Consider the following 20,715-nt stretch of genomic DNA (forward strand, 5'->3'; position numbering starts at 1 on the left):
CGGCCACTTTGTCACGTCGTCATCCTTTATTTTCTCTTTAACGTGTTGTTATTCCCTTCAGAGAGGAAGGGAGAGGGAGAGAGAGAAACATCAATGATGAGAGAATCATGGATCAGCTGCCTCCCGCACACCCCCCACTGGAGATTGAGCCCGCCATCCGGGCATGTGCCCTGACGGGGACTTGAACCATGACCTCCTGGATCACAGGTCGATGCTCAGCCACTGAGCCACCCCGGCCGGGCTATCTTCTTCATCGCTGTTCTCACAGCAGCACCATCTTTATTTGTCACAGCCCTCTACTTAGCCGTCAGCCCCCTGAGGGCAGGGGTCCTGTTGGGCTCTTCACTGCTGTGTGTCCAGGCCTAGGACGGCTCCGGGCATTCCGTGGGCGCTTAGTAAATAGCTGATAAACGGACATCGTGATTTTTACCTCGTCTGGGCACACAGCCTCTGCTGTTCACTTAGTATTTTTCTCTCAGCTGTTTCATTCTTTCTACTTCCTTTATTTCAAAGGCAAACGTTTACATCACCACCGTGAACAGAAAGCGACAGGGCTCTGTGAGGGGTCTTATTAACGTTCACCTCCTTCCTTGGTGAAGTTCTGAACCCGTTGAAGATAAAACTTAGGAGTCAGCAAACGGAAGCCCAAGTGGCACTTGGATGAGTCTGACGCAGGCTAGGCTGGAGGGCACGGGCTTCTTTCTGAGGGCCCTGGTGACTGCTGCTGCTCACGGCTTCGCTGACCGGGTGCATGAGTGCAGTTCTGTTGAGTAAATATCCAGGATTTGAACTGCAGGAGGTATAAGTATGTTCAAGGCTAGCCAGCACTACCACACCGTCTTTCCAGCGGTGGGGCCAGCGTACACACCTGCCAGCAGTACATGCCAGTTCCCGTTGCTCCGCATCCCCGCCAACACTTGCTGTTGTCCATTTCTTAACCTTAGCTACTCTAAAGCTGTCCATGCATCGCTGCTCTGAAATTATCCCTCTCTACAATGTCTTGCTTTTACTGCCTTCGTTAAAAATCATTTCTAAAGACACCTTTGATTCTATGGTAAAATATTTTAATATGTTGGTAACTATTTCAGAATAACTGATTTTCTCTGTTGTCCTGTGTATTCTGTTTTATAAAAACATTCAGAAGGGGGCACAGACATCGCTCGCTCCCTACGGGCCCCAGGCTCCGAGGACGGGGCTGTGTTCAGGCCTGGAGCGCAGGGAGGGGGGGTGCCTAGGCGAGGCTTTGCTCACTGCTCTCTCACGTGGCCTCCTGGTCCCTCCTCCCCTCCAGCTTTCTTCGGGAAGTACCTGAATGAGTACAATGGTTCCTACGTGCCACCGGGCTGGAAGGAGTGGGTCGGCCTCCTTAAAAACTCCCGCTTTTATAACTACACGCTCTGTCGGAACGGGATGAAGGAGAAGCATGGCTTTGACTACTCCAAGGTAAGCTCTGCGGCCCTTGCAGCCCCTGCACCCTTCTGCCCGCGCCCTCCCGGACGAGGCAGTGAGTCACACCTGCCGTCAGTGGACTTGGGTTCAGAGCCCAGTCTTGACATGTGTTATGTGCCTTTGGTTATGCTGCCTGCTCCTGCGAGCCTCAGTTCCCAAATCTGGGAAATGGGCACGCCCTTGCATCCTCAATGACGTGTACCTGCTATGGCCCAGGAGCTGTGCGGGGTGTTTTATGTGTATCTCTAATCTTCACAACAATCACATAAGGTGAGTGGACTAGTTGAATTTGATTACATTATTCATTTGTTCCCTCAACAACTATTTATTGAGAGCCTTCTCTGTGCCAGGCGCTGGGTATCCAAGGGTGAGCCACACCACAGTATAGAAACACATGTATGTGTGTGTGCGCGTGGGTGTGCGCGCGCGTGCATACACAAACACAATAGCCATGTCGCCTATTTTGTCATCCCCAGGATGAGCCATTTCAACCATACCTAGCTGGCCGGTTATCACAACCACCTGAAAATCTTTGCTAGTGCTTTCCTGCCCTGAATTTATCCAAGTCTTATCTACCTTCTCTTCCAGGAAGTCTTCCTGGATTGCCCTAAAGGGCAGGACTTACCCTTTCTTGAATCAGACTGTCCTCTTTCAGTTGTTGGTGACCAGAAAGGTGACTCAGAAGGGCTCAGTTAAAGAGGAAACATTGAACTGATCCCACAGTAATAGCATTGGCCGGAGCCGGAGCTGGAGCCGGGGGCTCCAACATCTCCAGGCAGTGGTTTCTCTCCCCTCTACGCTCTCTCTTCTCCTCTTCGACCCCATTCACAGATGGGCTCTCTCTCTCCCCTCCTAGTAGCAGTACAGCCGCCCTCTCAGCCTCCTGCCCAGCTGCAAGCGTGGGAGTCTCCCTCCCAGGATTCCCACAGTCTCATTGCATCTCATTGGCTCTGGCTCAGGCATGTAGTTCCAGAACCAAACAGTGATGGTGGGTTTATGATGGGTCCTCAGCCCTTCTCCCACCCACCCCACTGGCCGGAGGCAGAAAGCCAAGCTGGTGGCCCCACGGAGGTCACTGCATCTCTGGAGTCATCCTCAGGGGCACTGACTGTTGATTTCCTATTAGGGTCCGACCTCTGCTTTTCACCCACGAGCTTTGCACCGTTTTTAGATCCACTGTTGGTTACCTTTGTCACTTCAGGGCTTTCTAACACCTTTAGGTCATGTTCCACAACTAGACCAGCACTTCTTCCAGCGACGTAGCATCCGTTTGACGTAACAGCTTCTGCAGGCCCCCTTACAAAACCCCTTGTGCTCCTCAGATTAATCATAAAAAGGATCCAAGGAAAAGCCCTCACGTAGCCAGTGGCTTCCCCGCTTCGCTCGTTCTCACAGTCCCCGTCAGCGCTCGGCGGACTGCCCTTCAGGGTCCCTCCGCGGTGCCCGTGAAGGTCGGGTTTGGCTTCTCCCACCGCTCTGCCTTCCCCCCTTCTTCCCGCAAAGATGGGGTCTCCCTGGGTTCGATGCTTTCTCCTAGCAGTGCGTCCGGACGACTTTCCAGCTGGTGACTGAGGTCAGCTGCCGCTAATGTCTGCACAGCAGGACCACAGTGTGTGCCCTTCGCCCTCTTCCCTGTGCTGCTCGCTGCTTGGGCGACACCACCCCGGTGGCTGGCCTTGCGCACAGGGGCAGTGCATTGTGTCCCTGCGGGCACGTGTCTGCGGACACCAGTGGGGGGTGTGTCTATCACACAGGACAACTCGGGGTACAAGTTGAAGCCGTTGAGTCACGTTTTTTCCCTCAAATAGTATCCCTTTTTGAAAGTGACCATTTGGACAGAGCTGCTTCCTAGGACGCAGTGGGCAAATTTCAAGAACTCGGTACCTTCCAGAGAGGTCAGCTAAAGGCCAGCTAAAGGCCAAGTTCAAGAAGAGTTTAGACCCATCGCACCTCCTTGGCCGAGCCTGGAAGGCCCCCCTGTCCCTGCCCGTCACTGTGCCGCCAGCTCTTCTCTCCTGCCACCCGGGACCGAAGCGGGGCTCGCACACGCCTCAGCCGCTCCCGGCGCGTCCCTGCGCTGCCCCTGCCAGTCCTCTTTCTGTTCTCACACACGGGGCGAGCTCGTTCCTGCCTCTGAGCCCTCGCATTGGCTGTTCCCTCTGCCTGGAACTCTTCCCTAGATCAGGTTCTCGATCCTGGCTGCACATCGGAACCCCCCCGGGAAGCTTTTAAAAAGTCCGGTGTCCGGGCTGAACAATTGAACCAGAAACTCTGGGCGTGAGCTCCGGCGTCGGTAACGCTCCCCTAGGATTCCAGCAGCTCAGGTGAACCCCGATGATAGAGACCCTCCCAGGCCTGGCTCCTCCTCATCACTCAGGTCTCAGCTCCGATGTCACCTCCTCAGAGAGGCCCTCCTGGACTGCCCCAGCTAACGTGAGCCCCTCCCCCCAGCCCCCGGCGGCTCGTTGGCATATCTTCTCTTCCGTCACCTGTCACTCCCTGTCACTGTCTTGGTTCTCTGTTTACTCGCTCATCTGCTCCTGCCCCCAGCCCTCCAGAAACGCTGGGAAGACTCAGGCTGGGAGGCCTGGTCGCAGCATTTCCCCGTTGTGTGACGTTGTGTAACATAACTTCTCCGTGCTTTCATTTCCTGTTCTGGAAAACATGGCTCTCGGCACACACACGTCCTGGGGATGTGTAAGAATTCAGCAGGCGAATCCAAGGACACACAGGGCGGCTCCTGGCGCACCCCAGCGCTCCGTGCAATAAGCTGTTCCTGTGTTAATAGCTGTCACGAGTGAAGGAAGGACACATGGCAGTTTCTCGCCCAGCCTCCCTAACCGGCTCTCCATTGTGCACAGCACCATTTGACTCTCCTGGTTTTTGCTGACATACGACCTGTCCGCTCCCGAGAGGGTCAGCCCCCGAGGGCAGGGGCCGGCTAGTTCGGCTCTGCTGTGTCCCGGTGCCCAGCACGGTGCCTGGCACACAGCGGGTGCTCGGTACGCATATTGGACTCCTCACGCGTTCTCCCGTGTCTCCCACGCCCCCCAGGACTACCTGACAGACCTCATCACCAACGACAGCGTGAGCTTCTTCCGCACGTCCAAGAAGATGTACCCGCACAGGCCCGTCCTGATGGTCATCAGCCACGCAGCCCCCCACGGCCCCGAGGACTCCGCCCCCCAGTACTCACGCCTCTTCCCCAACGCGTCCCAGCACATGTAAGCAGCACCTGCCGCCAAGCCCTGGCGGTGGGAGGTGGGAGGTGGGAGGGTGGACGGAGGGACAGACGGGGCTAACGACCCAGGAACCCACTCTCTGCGGGGAAAGTGGGACTCACATCCCAAGTGGCAGGCTGTCAGCGTGGGACCCGCATCCTCCCACGGGCAGGTCTGTGGCTGGAGCTGCACTTCAGCGGAGCGGGTTTCCTTTGTAATCCTGTCCATTGCAAAGCCTCCTTTGGGGAAGGGGTCCGTAGCGTCGTCGGACTTGCAGTATCTCCGCCGCCTTTACTGAGCATCGGCCACGTGGCGGGCTCGATGCTGAGCCCTTAACGCACCAAGTCACTGCAGAGTCAAAGGAGCCGTGATATGTCAGTTAGCAAATTCCCCTGAAATCCAGCACCTCCAGCCGGTGTGCTGGCTCCGAGTCTGGGAGTCAGGGGACGGGGAGTGGCCTCTGGGGAGGTTCTGGCTCAGGCTCCGCTCGTTCTGATGAGGGGGCTGCAGCGCCTGAGGCCGCCTGGTCACCCCATGGCGGCTCCTCGACCGCCTCTCACGACAGAGCCGCAGGGCTTCCTCCGGAGGAACGACAGCGATGGAGAGAGGTGGACGGGGAGGTGGTGGACGGGGAGGTGGTGGACGGGGAGGTGGCGGGCGGCTGAGGTGGACGGCGGCGTCTCGTAACCTGATCTCAGGTGGCACCGTCACTCGGCCACAGGCTGCGGCCACACAGACACGCTCCTGCCGGGTGGCTGCCAGGAAGGGGGGTGGAGGGCTCTCTTGGAGGCTGTGTCTCCGTCCCGGGTGGTGTCCCATCTTGCAGGCCAGGAACCAGAGGCACAGAGAGGTGAGGTCACTTCCCTCAGGCGGCCCAGCTGGTCAGTGGCAGCGGCAGGACTCCCACCCAGCCCCCACTCCCACGTCCCGCCTCCTGCTCACCCTCCCGGCCTCCTCCCTGCAGCTGGCCAGCAGTCCTCCCGGAAGGTTCTGCTCTCCTGCCTCAGGCCGCCTCCCTCAGCGGAGACACGCAGCAGCCCTCGCTGTGACATGGGGCGACACGCACAGGGCACGTTGCTGTTTCACGTTCCCCGCACTCAGAATGCGTGGCTCCCCTCGGCCCCTCTGTAGCTGCTTTCCGACAGCACCCAGAGGCGGTCGGGGGTGTGGGAACCTCTGTCCCCTGGGCTCTGGGGAGGAGGCTTTGGTCGGGGATGAGCTGCCCTCACCCCTAGAGGGCAGCACGGCCCCCAGCACACTCCACCCTCCCCACGCACCGCTCCCCTTGGCAGCAGGGGCACGCCGCCAGCTCAGGCCCCCCTCGTGGAGAAGCCGTGGGGTGGGAGGGTCCACTCTGCGTCTGTGGCTTCTCCGTTAGAAGATGCTGGCAGCTCCCCTTCCCGCCCCCAGCAGCCCTGGTGTTGAGGAGATTGTTTGACGTTGCCTGCTCATTTATCTTCCCTTTGAAATGAAAATCACAGAAGTTGGACATGAGCAGCGCCTGCTATGACTTACCCAGAGAACCCCTCGCCTTATTAGGGGTGTGTTTGGAAGGCTCTCTTATCTCTGGGGTGTAATCATTCCTAAAACAAAACCAGAACGTCCTGCAGCTGGATGCTTAGTTATGACCGTCGGGCGGTAGGGGGATGGAGCCCTGCAGGTTGGGTCGGCGTTCCAGATCCCCCCACCGGGAGGCGCCGCAGACTCCCCAGTGGGCCTGGGCCCGGCCTGCGGGCTGAGAAACGCTCTTGCTGCCATGTTGTCCCCCTTCCTCCCAAGCACACCCGCAGAGGTGCGAACAGATATGCACACACGGACACAGCACATACACAAACGTGAGCACACAAACACAGATACACACGGACCAGACACAAATACACATACAAAGATACACACACACACAGTTACACAGGTGCACGCACAAACCTGTATACACAAACACACAAAGAGACGAACACAGACGCATACAGATACAGACACAGATATAAACACAGAGACACGGAAGCACACACTTAAAGATCTGCACCGGGGTACAGAGACAGACACACAAAGACAGATACCCAACGGACTCATACACACAAACATGCAAAGACCAGGAGACACCACCTTCAGGCATGCACACACAGAAACGCAAACATGCACACAGGTGCACGCACGCAGACACCCGCCCCCGAGCTGTGTTTCAAGTGTGGCCTCTGGTTGTGGGTTCACGGGCCTCCTTTTCTAACCCATGGGAGCCAGGCCGGCTCGGAGCCTGGGGGGGGGGGGGGGGGCGGGGGGCCTGCAGGGCAGTCACCCTCCCACGGCCCCCAGCAGAGGGGGGCTCCTCCCTGAGGCCCTGCTCTGCACACCCAGGCATTCCTGGGATTCTCGGAGGTGAGGGTGGCAGCTCCGTGCAGCAGCTGCTGGGTCTCAGAGAGCCTGGCCTCTGCCGGCCCGGGCTCTGCAGCCTCTGCTTCAGAGAAAGGGCTTTGGATTCAGCCTCCACAGACTCCTGACAAACGCCCTCGCTGTCTCCAGGACAGACACCAGCCTGATAGATTCGGGGTGGGGGGGGTTGGGGGGGGGTGATTGCTCAAAACTGCCTCCCGGAATGCGGCCCCAGGGACCTGTGGACCGGTTTCCCACACGCCCAGCAGCTCTGAGAGCGGCTCTGTGCAGCCCGGCCGCCCTCCTCCAGCTCCTTGGAGGGCGGAGGGGAGCTTGTTCCTGGGAATGTTCTACACGCAGGTCAGGCCCCGGGCTAGCCCACAGGAGCGCGGCCTGCTCCTCATCAAAGGGGCCTGGGCCGGGCTGGGTTTAGCGGCAGGAGACCGGCCAGGGGCTGAACGCGGAGTCCAGTGGGAACCTGGAGCCTGTGACTCACCGCTCTGCATAGCAGCCGGCTCCACCACGGTCAGGCTGCCCAGCCGCCGCGCTGTCCCCGGCCCCAGCACATCCTGATGTGCAGGAGGCTGTCCATCGATCCCGGGTGGTGGTGTGGTCTGCAGGGAAGGGAGCTCAGTTTCTGACCAGACCTGTTTGCCTTCCCCCACTCTACCCCCCAGCAACCCTTTGCCCCTTAATTGCCATTTTGAAAAGCCTTTTGTCTTTAAGCCCTGGAAACTCAACCTTTGTGGCAGCTTTGCCTGGGGAGGGGCATGAGCTGGGAGGACTGAGTGCCATCCGTTCAAGGGACACCCGCTGGGTGGGGGGTTTAAATAGAGCACTTCTCTCAATGGCCCCCCACCTGAAATACCCATGTGTGGGTGGGGTTTTCAGTAGCTCAGATCCTGGGGAGAGGTGATGGGGGTGGGGGAGGGGGGGCAGGTCTTGGTCTGGGACGGAGTAATATATGACTGGAATCATCTGCAAACTCCCGAGGCCCCGGACTGAATAGTGCCGGGTGTCTGTGCTGCCTAATCCCCAGTGGGAATTTCTTTTTTCTTCTTCTTTTTTTAATAATTTGAGTTGCTTCTAATTTTTTATTTTGAATCTTTGCACATACATTTGTTTTAAAGAAGCCATTTATCATCTATCTCTTCTCAAGCACATGTTTGATGAATATATACTTTAAAGTTTGAATATTGTATATGTTTCCTTGCTGTTGTTGTTTTTTCTTTATTGATTAAGGTATTACATATGTGTCCTTATCTCCCCATTGCCCTCCCCACCCCACCCCCACTCATGCCCTCACCCCCCTGTTGTCTGTGTCCATTGGTTAGGCTTATATGCATGCATACAAGTCTTTTGGCTGATCTCTCCCCCTTACCCTCCCCTACCTTCCCTCTGAGGTTTGACGGTCTGATGGATGCTTCTCTGTCTCTGGATCTGTTTTCCTTCATCAGTTTATGTTCATTATGTTCCACAAATGAGTGAGATCATGTGGTATTTATCTTCCTCTGACTGACTTATTTCGCTTAGCATAATGCTCTCCAGTTCCATCCATGCTGTTGCAAATGGTAAGAATTCCTTATTTTTTACAGCAGCGTATTATTCCATTGTGTAGATGTACCACAGTTTTCTCATCCACTCATCTGCTGATGGGCACTTAGGTTGTTTCCAAATCTTAGTTATTGTAAATTGTGCTGCTATGAACATAGGGGTGCATATATCCTTTCTGATTGGTGTTTCTGTTTTCTTGGGATATATTCCCAGGAGTGGGATTACTGGGTCAAATGGGAGTTCCATTTTTAGTTTTTTTGAGGAAACTCCATACTGTTCTCCACAGTGGCTGCACCAGTCTGCATTCCCACCAGCAGTGCACGAGGGTTCCTTTTTCTCCGCATCCTCGCCAGCACTTGTCCTTTGTTGATTTGTTGATGGTAGCCATTCTGGCCGGTGTGAGATGGTACCGCATTGTCATTTTGATTTGCATCTCTCGGATAATTAGTGACTTTGAGCATGTTTTCATATGTCTCCTGGCCTTCTGTATGGAAGTGTCTATTTAGGGCCCTTGACCATTTTTTGATTGGTTTATCTTCCTTTTGTTGAGTTGTAGGAGTTCCCTGTAAATGTTAGAGATTAAACCCTTATTGGAGATAACATTGGCAGATATCTTCTCCCAGTGGGAATTTCTTGGCTGAAGTTTTGCTCAAACGTAAGGGTCCACAGTCAGGGCGGGGGGCGGGGGCGGGGCAGGGAGGGTGTCTGATAGCAGCTCCTTGGCCCACCTGACCCGCCCCTGGAGCTCTACCTCTGGCCAGGCAGTCCCCTCCCGGGGCCTCCTCGTTCTCAAACAAGGGAAGCTGAGTCCCCCCACCCAGTCCACCAGCAGGACCCAGACTTCTCTGAGCCTCCGTTCCTCTCGTAAATGGGAGAGCTGACCAAAGGGAGGCATAACGGTGACACTGAGTCACAGCGTCTGGCTGTCCCAAATGCACGCGTCCAGGCACCGTCCTCACAGCGCTGGCCACACGCGCATGCCTGTTACTTACCCAGCTTTTTAATCAGCTTCCCTTTCTGAACCAAAGTCCATTGCAAAAGGAAATTCGGTCACCGCGCCTTAACCGTGACAGCTGTCGCTTGCCGTCTACCCCCGGTAACTGGAAAGGAAATGCCGTCCTGGCGGATGAGAGTTGGGTACTGTGCCTGCTGGCGGCTCCGCACGGAGCCCCTCTCCTGCTTGCAAAGGGGAAATGAGCGGGTTCCAGGCAGGTGTTAAGGGAAGACTGACACCTGACGGACACTTGGCCTTGATGTGTGGGTGTGCGGACAGCCGGAATGGGAGGGACTTTCTGAGTCGGTGGCTCCACACTATTTGACACTAGACCTCCTGAGGTCTTCCCACGTGGCGCCCCCACGTAGGAGAAAGGCCGACCTACATTTAGCAGAGTCCCTGACACCAGCGTCCACTTCCCCCAGGTGCGGCGAGGGGGGGGGGTGGTTTCGTGCTGAGCTGCAGACAGCTCAGGGCAAGCGCTCACTCATGGCCTGGGTGGGTTGGGGGCCGGCCCAGCACACCCGCCTCCCACCCCCGCCTGACCACTGCGTGTGTGTCTGCCCGCCAGCACGCCAAGCTACAACTACGCGCCCAACCCCGACAAGCACTGGATCATGCGCTACACGGGGCCCATGAAGCCCATCCACATGGAATTCACCAACATGCTCCAGCGGAAGCGCCTGCAGACCCTCATGTCCGTGGACGACTCCATGGAGACGGTAGGCCGCCACCCCCCGCACCCCCTTCCTGCTGACCCTCCCTGCCCTTCACGTCCCCGAGGGTCAGCAGCTGGAGAGGAAAGGGAGAAGAGGCAGAACCACGGCACTGCCCCAGGCCCGGGAGCGCTGAGAAACGTCCTTCCTGCCCTCGCTCTGCTCTGCTCTGTTCAGCATGTGGCATGTGGGCTATCGCCATTTTCTTCACAGCTTTATTGAGACACAATTCACACACCATTCAACTCACCCAGTTGAAGTGTGTAGTTCAGTGGTTTTAACATATTTGCACACTTGGATGGTCCGTTCCACAGTCCACTTGAGGACATTTTCATTTCCCCAGAAAGAAACCCCCTGCCCTCAGCCACCACCGCTAACACCCCCTCACCCTTCGTCCTGGCAGCCAGCAGTCTGCTCTGTGTCTGTGGATTCGCCTCTTCTGGACATTTCACATGAGTGAATTCACACAGTATTTGCTCTTCTGTGACTGGCATGATGTTTCAGTGTTCATCCACATGGTGGTGCTGTCGGAACTTGATTCCTTTTGACTGCCGAGTAATATTCCACCGTGTGGATATAGGGCACATACTCGTTTTATCCACGGCTATTTAAATTTCATTAAAGGTCAGTACAATTTAAAATTCAGCTCCTCAGTCACAGTAGCCACGTTTCAGGTGCCCAGTAGCCACCTGTGGCTGGTGGACAGGACAGAGATTAACATTGTGGCGTCCCAGAAAGCTCTGCTGGACACACCGTGGCGGATCACAGACTCCTGCCACGGCCACAGTCCAGCTCCATCCATTCATTCATTCATTCATTCATCAGCATTTGTGAGTAACAGAAGTTCCCGCTCTGATGGAGCTTACGTGCTCACGCAGGGGCACACAACCCACAAACAAGTAGGAGAGATAGAAGGTGAGGAGCCCTGTGGAGAACAGTAAGGGGACAGAAAGTGACCGGCTGGGGAGGCTGCAGCTATAAATGGCACAGCCTCGGGCCTGCTGAGAGGTGACGGCTGAGCTGAGCGAGGCCCTGAAGCAGGGGAGGGAAGGGCCTGAGACCGAAGACCCCGCAGCCTGGGGGACAGCGGGCGGGGCCCCTCACCTGCTCGCCTGTGTCTCAGATCTACAACATGCTGGTGGAGACGGGCGAGCTGGACAACACCTACCTCGTGTACACCGCCGACCACGGCTACCACATCGGCCAGTTCGGCCTGGTGAAGGGGAAGTCCATGCCGTACGAGTTTGACATCAGGGTCCCGTTCTACGTGCGAGGCCCCAACGTGGAGGCCGGCTCGCTGTAAGTGCCCCCCGCCCCTGCCCCCCCTGCTCCCAGGTCCCAGGGAGGCCTCGTGGCTCCGCTGACAGACAGACAGACAAGAGGCAGGCGTCCCGCCGTGCGGCCCCGACCACGCCCCGTGGCTGCCGTCTGGCAGGGGAGCCCCGGTGCCAAGTGAAACAGTGATCGTGTCACGGAGGACGGGTTTGGACGTGTTGTGTGCGCCTGTGCGGGAAGGAGGGGCCGGGGCCGTCGGCACCTGTGAAAACAGAGTGTTTGTGGCGGGCCGTGTGCCAGGGAAGCGGGAGCTGGCCCTGTGCCGCCAGCGGTGGGAATGCCGCCTCGCTTTCTGTCGGACTGGGAGCCCCTGGGGCTGGTGGGTGTCGGGAGGAACCCTGCCACCGGGGGGAAGGGATGGGGTGTCGTACGACCGGCTGAACGGCTCAGGCCGTGGCACAGAGATAAACTGGCTCCCCGGCCACCCTTCCTCGGGGACCGCGTGGCCCTCGGCCGGCTCCTCCGCGGGTGAGCCTTGGGGGTGACCCCGCTGCCGACCAGAAACGCCACGTCCGGGCAGGGAGAGGTGGGAGCCCAGGAACTCCAGCAGCAGCCTCCTCCATCCACGGGGGCCTCACGACACCACCTCGAATGGCTCTTTGAGATGCAGATAAATTGCCATTAAGTCACTTACTGGGTCCTATTTCCATCTGAGCCCGGAGCCCGGACAGGACCCCACGGCACTGACCGGCTCGCTGCGGAATTCCTCCTGCAGGGTGCGGGCCTCGCCCTGCAGGGACCGAGAAGTCCCGCCACCATGGACGCCTGGGGACAGTTCCCAGAGGCAGGCCAGCCTCATCCCTCTTCCTCCGCCCACCTCATCACATCACTCCCGTCTCTGGTGTCAGGGTCGGTCCCCCCTCTCCCCCCCCCCCCCCCCCCCCCAGTCATCGTAGCTGTAACAACAATAGCTGTGTTCATGTGGCGCTCATTCCTCGGGCCCAGGGCTAAGCACTTACACCGTGTGTTCCTTGAAGCATAACAGCAGCCCTGGGCGGTAGATGCTGTTCTGATGCCTTTTATGCCTCAGGAAACTGAGGCCCCGAGGTTACACTGCCCGGGCTCACATGGAAGGGAAGGAGCTGGGAACTGAGGCCAGGAGCCTCTGCTCCGTACACCCCCTCAGAAACCTCGAGCCACCCTGGGAATAGGAGGCATGTGGCCTGCGAAGGCGCTGTGGGCCCTGGCATCACGGGTGTGGTTGGCCTCAGAGTCTGTGACCTGGTTCACGGGACGCAAAACCACAACCCCACGTGGACAAAACAGGGGACTGATGTCAGGTTTGGGGCTGAAGGCACACAGAGTATCTGTCAGCCTGGACTCCTTTGGTTGCAAGCAGCAGTGACCATCGAGCTGGGTGAGACTCAGTAAGGTAAAAGGAACGCCGTGACTCAAGTAGCCAGGAAGTCCCCGGCCGGCTCTGGCTTCGGGCATGGCTGGGTCCGGCAGTCCCGCGGCACCGCAGGAAGCTCTCCTTCCCATCTGCCGGCCCTGTTTTATGTGCATCGGCTTCCTGCTCGGGCGTTCCTGTGTGGGGCAGAGTCACCGTGACTTGCAGCCGTCTGGCTGACGAAACCCAACAGTGGTTTGAACAGAAGCCCGAGGGTGACTGTCACTGGCCTGTCCTGTGTCCCACTTCCTCGCTCACGGGCTGTGCAAGTGCAGGCGGCGGGCGGGAGCTCGCACACCTTCCCCCCAGACTGTTCCCCGGTATCCTGGCTGGGGGCGGCTCCGTGGCAGCTTGCTCCTGCAGGAGGAGGTGAGGGAGACGTGGCTAGCGAGAGGCACGGAGCGCGTACCGTACGCAGGGAATGACCCCGGCCACCCTTGCTGCAGTCTGTTGGCTTGGCCGCAGGTGTGAACGCCAGGGGAGGGCGTCACGGGGCCACGAAGAGCCTGTCACAGGGTTCTTCTGGAGCCACAGGGGGCGAGGGGAGTGCTGTGCTCGCATCGGGAGGAAGAACCTTCTGGCAAGAGCGAAGGCCCTGAGGCCAGACGGTGCCTGGCCGTGGGGAACAGCCCTGGGGCGGTGTTGACCTCGGGTTCAGAGAAGGGTCCAGGGGAAGGCCGCGGCTTTGGGGTAGCTCTTAAAGGGGGGTGCCTTTTGTTCGGATGTTGGGAACAGAGAGGGCATTCCTGGCTGAAGAAACAGCCAGGGGTGGCCTGTGACTCCAGCCCCTGTGTGTGCCGGGCACACAGGTAAGGGGGAGGCGGGGCCCAGGTGAATCGGGCCACGGAGGGGAGCACTGAGGGCTGAGACTCAGGGAGCCGCACGGTCCCAGCTTCCCGCCTTCAGGGCCCCAGTCCCTGGCCACCTCCACCCCTCCAGCCGCCCCTCTCTGAGTGCGGGAGGCTGGCCGCCCTGCTCAGGTGGCCAAGTCTGGTCTCCCTGCCTCCCCAAGGAACCCCCACATCGTCCTCAACATCGACCTGGCCCCCACCATCCTGGACATCGCAGGGCTGGACATCCCCTCGGACATGGATGGGAAATCCATCCTGAAGCTGCTGGACACGGAGAGGCCCGTGAATCGGTGAGGAGGGGACAGGGGCGCTGGTCTCCCCCGAGCCCCTGCGCAAACGTGTGGCCAAACCGAGTGGGTCTGGTGGGGGGGCTTCTCTAAGACTCAGGAGCTGGGGTTCCAGGGTTCCCCACCCGGCCACTTCCCCGCCTGGGAGAGAAGGATGCCCCCCTAAGGTTCCGGCTTCCCATCCGGGATATGGACCAGTTGAGACCCTACGTGTGTGTTCAACGTGAAACAGGCATTGACACTCATGCCGCCCTCCTGTAGCCAGGCCGTGTGCCGAGTGCTTTGCATGGGATTTCATCATTCTGCTCTTCATAACCAGCGAGGGGGGCTTTATGCCGATGCCCTTTCGCCCATTGGACACTGACTTCGAGCGGTCACGTGACTTGTCGGAGGTCTCTGGGCAGGTCTGGCTCCGACTCCAGCTTTCAGACCCCAGACTGGAGGCTGCACTCCCAGTCGCCATGCTCCGTGCCGTTAACGCAGATGGTGGGATGGGCATGTTCCCAGGTGTCCCCGAGGCGGAAAGGGAACAGGGATGGGGAGCAAAACTTGGGCACCTGGGAAGGTGAGTTGAGCCTGGTGAGGACAGGAAAGCAGGGGACGTAGCCACTGCTGTGGCAGCAGCGACACCTGGTGGCCAAAACTGTACCGTCCACTGGGCGCATGGCCCCAGGGAGCAGCAACCTGGATGAACACTGCCCTCCACATTGACCGCCCTGCAGGGGCCGCCTCGCCCACCGACCGTGAGGCCTTCCAGGCGGTATGGGTGTGAACTGGGCAGGTGTGAGGAGCAGGGCGCCTGGGGGTCAGTGCAGGATGGAAGCTGCCTCAGCCCGAGCCCGTCTGGGAAATGAAAACGAGAGTGACGAGCATGAAGTGCAGTTAAATTACCCAAATCCAACCCCGGGGGGTCACAGGAGGAATCCTCCAAAACGCAGTACAAGCCACCCCGGCAGGCGGCCTCGCCACCGTGCTGCCTGAGAGGGAGCCGCTGGACTTCCCGGGAGGCACAGAGACAGGCACGTGACTGGGTGTAGCTTCCGCCTGGGAGGGTGTGGCATCAAAGCCTTTCCTATCCCCGCTCACCCCGTCTTCCCTGGGACCCCAGGGTCTGTGCTGGTTGGGAACCAAGGCCGGCTCTGGGCATCGTTCCTGCTTCTGGGAGAAGGGGCCCGGGGATATGTGAGCCCCCACATTGATGAGAAGATGGAGGTGTGCTTTCCCCCCAGGTTTCACTTGAAAAAGAAGATGAGGGTCTGGCGGGACTCCTTCCTGGTAGAGAGAGGGTGAGTGCTGGGTCCTGAGGAACCACCCAGGGCATTTGAGCCAAGTAGCACACAGGTCCCCCCACAACTGCCACCTCCCGGGCAGCCCTGGCGGCCCCCCTGCACCCATGGTGTGAAAGGTCATTGTCGGGGAGGCGGGGGGCTGCTGTTATCACCATCCCTCTCCACGGTGCCGGCACTCACGCCCACGGCCTCGGACACCAAAGCGCACCCGCTGTCCTGTGGTTGGCACAGGATTTGCGTTGGGAGGCCACGCATTCGGTGCTGCCTGCACAGTGCCCGTTTATTGCCAACGCAGGCAATTTGGGAGGTTTCTTGTAAAAATCCCCATTTCTTAAGTCTCCTAATGGTCAGGAGACATGGCCAGGCTGGACCTGCACGCTCGTGGTGGCACCACCCTCGTGGGCAGGCCACGCGCTCCTCCAGAGCCGAGGCCAGCCCTGGGTCCCGTTCTCGGCCCCACAGCAAGCTGCTCCACAAGCGGGACAGCGACAAGGCGGACGCCCAGGAGAACTTCCTGCCCAAGTACCAGCGCGTGAAAGACCTGTGCCAGCGGGCCGAGTACCAGACTGCGTGCGAGCAGCTGGGACAGGTGAGGCGGCGGGGCTCAGCCCCGGGGCTGGGGACAGGTGCCCCCCCACCCTTCCTTCCCTCCAATGGCTGGCCTTCTAAACGGTGACCCAGGCCTGCTCCTCGGGCACTGTTCTAGGCACCCTGGCAACAACCTTGAATGCCATCCACAGAAAGCGGTGCCCTCCTGCAGCGGGCGTTCCGGGGAGAGCTTGGCCTTGGGTTTATGCCAAGAGCCCACAAGTGGTTCTGAGCTACAAGGAACAGCCGACGAGGCCAGGGAGCCTTTGCCCCCCTGGGATTGTTGTCAAATCCTGTGCCCCAGGTTAAAGGTCAGGCGAGCCCAGGGCAGGGGAGGGGCATGCATCTGCACATTCAGAACAGCTCATTAGAGCACAGGGCTTAACTGCACAGGGAAGAGCACCAGAGGTGGGTGTGGGGCCCAGACCAGCCGGGGAGCCCCTGTCCGTGGCCCCTGGGCCTCCAGCTCCAGGGCCTCCAGGATCCCTGTCCAGCTGCCCACCCGCTGGGAGTGCAGTCCTGGTCCTGCTGGGCCAGCCACCCCCTCGGTGCTGTTGCCTCGCCGCGCTTCTAGGAACGCCCTTCCCGGCGTGTGCATCCTGCGACGGGCTCACGCTCAGCCATAGTCCTGCAGTGTCCCCCCCGCCCCCCCGTGCCATTTCTGTGCTTCTGCAGTCAACACGTGTGTGTCTGTCTGTCCTGAGTCACTAGCTCCAGGAACACAGCCCTTGTGAGCCTTTGTCCCTGCAAGGGCAAGGAGGGGAGTTCTCGGGATGGGTGGGGGCGTGGGGGAGAGTGGACGGCCGGCTCGGAGCCTGAGGCCTCGCTGTGACTTGCAGAAGTGGCAGTGTGTGGAGGACGCCACGGGGACGCTGAAGCTGCACAAGTGTAAGGGCCCAGCGCGGCCCGGTGGCAGAGCCCTGTCCAACCTGGTGCCCAAGTACTACGGGCAGGGCGGCGAGGCCTGCACCTGCGATGGTGACGACCAGCTCGGCCTGGCCGGACGCCGGAAAAAGTTCTTCAAGAAGAGTGAGTGTGGGCGGTTCGGGGCCGAGGGGAGGGGTTGCGTAGCCCCATTCGTTCGTTGAAATAATTCCACAGGCATTCACAGGGGTCAGGGGGGCTGGGGACACAGCCAAGCCCCCAGGATCCTCCGGGCCCAGTGGGGACGGGCAGGAATAGAGAGAATGGGAGAGCTGAGTGCTGTGAAGATGGAATGTAGAGGGAGGGGCGGCGGATGCCAGCCAGGGGCCCATCACATCATAGCTCAGGTTCTGAGACAGGAGGAGCCACGATCAGATTTGTGATTTCAAGGACCTCAGTGGGCTGGGAGGGGTGGGCGCGGCAGCGGGGATCTGTCTGAGCCTGGCCACAGGGAGGAGGGGTGGGCTCTGGAAGGGACTTGGAGGCCCATCAGGGCAGGCTGGCGGGCCCGGTCCTCGTTGCTCGTGGAGTCCGTGTTTGCAAGTTCGCCGACCCCCTCAGCCTTATTTGTGGCCCCTAAGTCACTACTGGAGATGCTTTCACGGTCATTTGCGGGCACGTGCAGAGGCAAAAACTCTGAGTCTCCGGGTGCACGTTCCCAGGGGAGGCTGAACAGCTCCATACTCTACACAGGACCTCTTAACATCTATTGGTGTCATGCTTTTCACGCCTGTGTATTTTCCCTGTGCTCTCGCTGTTTTAACACAGCCCCCAGCAGTGCCGAGGTGCTGGCGTGTCCTTGAGTGCAGCGAGGTGTGACACGCCTTACGGAGAAAGTGCGTGGGGCAGACAAGCTTGTGCAGGCATGAGTTGTAGCTCTGGTGGCCATGAGCTCAATGTTAATCAACAGCACATGCTATATAATAAAAGGCTAATATGCAAATTGACCGAATGGTGGGACAACGCGCACTGACCACCAGGGGGCAAATGCTCAACTCAAGAGCTGCCACCTGGTGGTCAGTGCACTCTCGCTCAGCCACAAGCCGGGCTGATGGCTGGTGAGCACAGCAGTAGTGGTGGGGAGGCAGTGCTAAGAATGTCCCACTGTGGCTTAGGCCCACTCCCCGCTGTTGGATATCCCCTGAGGGCTCCTGGACTGCTAAAGGGCCTTACAGAACAGTTACTGCAAATGACAATGGACTACTTCTGGAGTGGAAAAGGCCCCCCGGCCCACCTGAGGAAGCTGCCTAAGCCTCTCACCTCCCCCAGCAGGGGCTGGAGGGGGACAGGCCGTTAGAAAGCCGGCGGGGGGCGGGGGGGGCAGGGAGGGGAGCAGACGTCCTTTGGACGTGGCTGGAAGACTCAGCTGTCACCCACGCTGGCCAGGGCCCCACTCTGAGCTCAGCTGCCAGGGGAAGGGTGACCTCTGCCTGCCGTCCGCATGGGCGTGCGCCTGTGCTTTGAAGTGTCCAGCACTCCATGCCTGTCTGTTGCGTGTCATCCTCCAGAGAGCCTTGTAAGGCAGGTCCCGTCGCGAGAACACAGCTCCAGGCCCGTGGTGGCACCTTGGCTCAGGATTCACCCAAGCCATTAGATTCCAGAGCCTCAGGGTTCCCAGGGCGCCTCGAAGGGAGGGCATCTCGGGCCCTGGAAACAAAGGCGGGAGGGTGACACGGAGAACGAGTGGCATGGCTTCAGTCCAGGGAAAGATTGACATGGGCTGGCCCACCTCTTCTGTGAAGGGCCAGAGAGTAAATATTTGAGGCTTTGCAGGCTAAACGGTCTCGGTCTCAAATACCCAATTCTGTCACTGTCGCGAGAAAACGCCCTGGGATCTGATGAGTGGCTTTTTACAGCATCAGGCAGAAGGCCAGATAGTTTGAGGACCCCTGGGCTTGTGGCTGGAGGTAGAGGGTGGGAAGATACAAGGCAGCTGGCTCCGGGCAAGCAAGACAAAGAGGCAGAGAGAACCCGGGGGTCTCGTGCATGGCCTCAGGCAGGTGACCTGTTCCCTGGGAGATCCGCGCAGTACTGTGTGCACCAGGGGCCAGCTGTGGCTTCAGGGAGACTGAACTCAGGAGGGGAAGCCAAGGAGAAAACTGCCCGGGCCCAGCAAAGGCCCAGGCTCTACTGAAGAGGCGATGCCTCTCCTGGACTTGGGCCCTGGGTCCTTTGATTCAAGGAGTTTGAAAAATGAAAGGTGCCAACATCTGTCCCAAGAGAGGGGGCAGCAAGACCACATCCTGAAGCCTGGGGCCACTTGGGAGCAGGAATCCCCTCCTCTCTTCTGCCAGCCTTTACCCAGTCCTCGAGCTTTGGGCGCCACCTGGTGGTCATATGGAGCCAAACAGAAACCTCAGCTGTGACTGGTTCCAGGTCCTTCTCTGAAAAAACGGCCATCTAGGGCCGCAGGGGTTTTGGACTCTGTGATGTGCAGTTTTGAAACAGGAGTGGTTGGGGCCGGGGCCAAATGGAGAACATACTGCCATGTCTAACGGGGCAGCATGTCAGCTCCTGCCAGGAGCGGGCCTGTGGACCCAGGCCGGCAAGCCCACCGGTTCTCTTCAGAAGCTGGAATCTGCACTCCTGCGTGGCCACCACCCCTCTTCTTGAGTGTTAGCAACTTGAAGCTACAGATCTGAGCTCCGGCTTGACCTGAACGCCCTCGGTGTTCAGCAGCTGACTCAGAGCTTAGAAAAGGCACCTTTCAGTCCCAGCTCACGGCCCACCCGGTAGAGGCAGCATCTAGCTCTCAGCTGGGACTCCGAGAAGCCACGTGACCTCCCCAGCCGCTCCCTTTTCTATCCAGAAGCATGTGCTGCCTGGCTTTTGCTTTTCCGGTTCAAATGAATGGGCTCTGTTTTTTGTGTTTCATTGCGCTATAACTGACAGGTTTTCAACATAATGATTTGATATTTGTATATATTGCAAAATGTTCACCAAGTCCATTCACAAATACACAATACAGTGTTATTAACCTTAGCCACCATACAGTACATCCCCAAGACTTTATAAGTAAGTTTGTACTTTTTGACCGACACCCTTCCTCCCCCAACCTCTGACAACCACCAGTCTGTTCTGTTACCGATGAGCTTGAGTTTTTGGTTTTGTGGTGGCTTTAGATTTCACCTATAAGATCACATGGTATGTCTTTCTCTGACTTACTTCACTAAGTATAGTGCCCTCGAGGTCCATCGTGTTGTTGTAAATGGCAAGGTTTACTTTGATGTTGCAGTGAACATGGCGGTGCATGTACCTCTTCAAGTTAGTGTTCTCCTTTTCCTTGGGTAAGGATTGAGACGTGGAGTTGCTGGGTTAACTGGTACTTCTATTTAACTTTTTGAGGAACCTCCATACTGTTTTCCATAGTGGCTACACCAGTTTACATTCCCACCAATCATGCACGAGGGCTCCCTTTTCTCCACATCCTCACCAACACTTATTTGACTATTTAGTAACAGTCATTCGAACAGGAATGAGGTGCTGTTTCATTGTGGTTTTGATTTGCATTTTCCTGATGGGCAGTGATGCTGAGCACATTTTCATGTGTCTATTTGGCCATCTGTATATCTTCTTCAGAAAAATGTCTATTCAGGTCCTCTGCCTATTTTTAAATCAGATTGTCCTTTTACTCTTGATTGTATAAGTCGTGTTTGTGTATGTGTATTACAGATACATTTTTTAATTGATTTCAGCGAGGAAGGGAGAGGGAGAGAGAGAAACATCAATGAGGAGAATCACTGATCA

The 20,715-nt window shown here is 58.1% G+C and overlaps 1 protein-coding gene across 4 annotated transcripts in view; it reads left to right on the forward strand.

Annotated features, from left to right (window-relative positions):
* SULF2 (sulfatase 2) overlaps window positions 1-20,715 on the forward strand; it is a 96,318-nt gene that overhangs the window by 67,308 nt on the left and 8,295 nt on the right. For all 4 annotated transcript variants that reach the window (XM_079784546.1, XM_079784545.1, XM_079784544.1 and 1 more), the window contains exons 4-11: window positions 1,292-1,443; window positions 4,504-4,673; window positions 10,160-10,310; window positions 11,428-11,603; window positions 14,042-14,170; window positions 15,397-15,453; window positions 15,919-16,045; window positions 16,884-17,073. In XM_079784546.1, the coding sequence (XP_079640672.1) occupies window positions 1,292-1,443; window positions 4,504-4,673; window positions 10,160-10,310; window positions 11,428-11,603; window positions 14,042-14,170; window positions 15,397-15,453; window positions 15,919-16,045; window positions 16,884-17,073 (1,152 nt within the window). The remainder of the gene's footprint in view (window positions 1-1,291; window positions 1,444-4,503; window positions 4,674-10,159; window positions 10,311-11,427; window positions 11,604-14,041; window positions 14,171-15,396; window positions 15,454-15,918; window positions 16,046-16,883; window positions 17,074-20,715) is intronic.

Source organism: Cnephaeus nilssonii, assembly GCF_951640355.1.
Source record: "Cnephaeus nilssonii genome assembly, chromosome: 11".
In the NCBI taxonomy this organism is placed as follows: Eukaryota; Metazoa; Chordata; class Mammalia; order Chiroptera; family Vespertilionidae; genus Cnephaeus; species Cnephaeus nilssonii.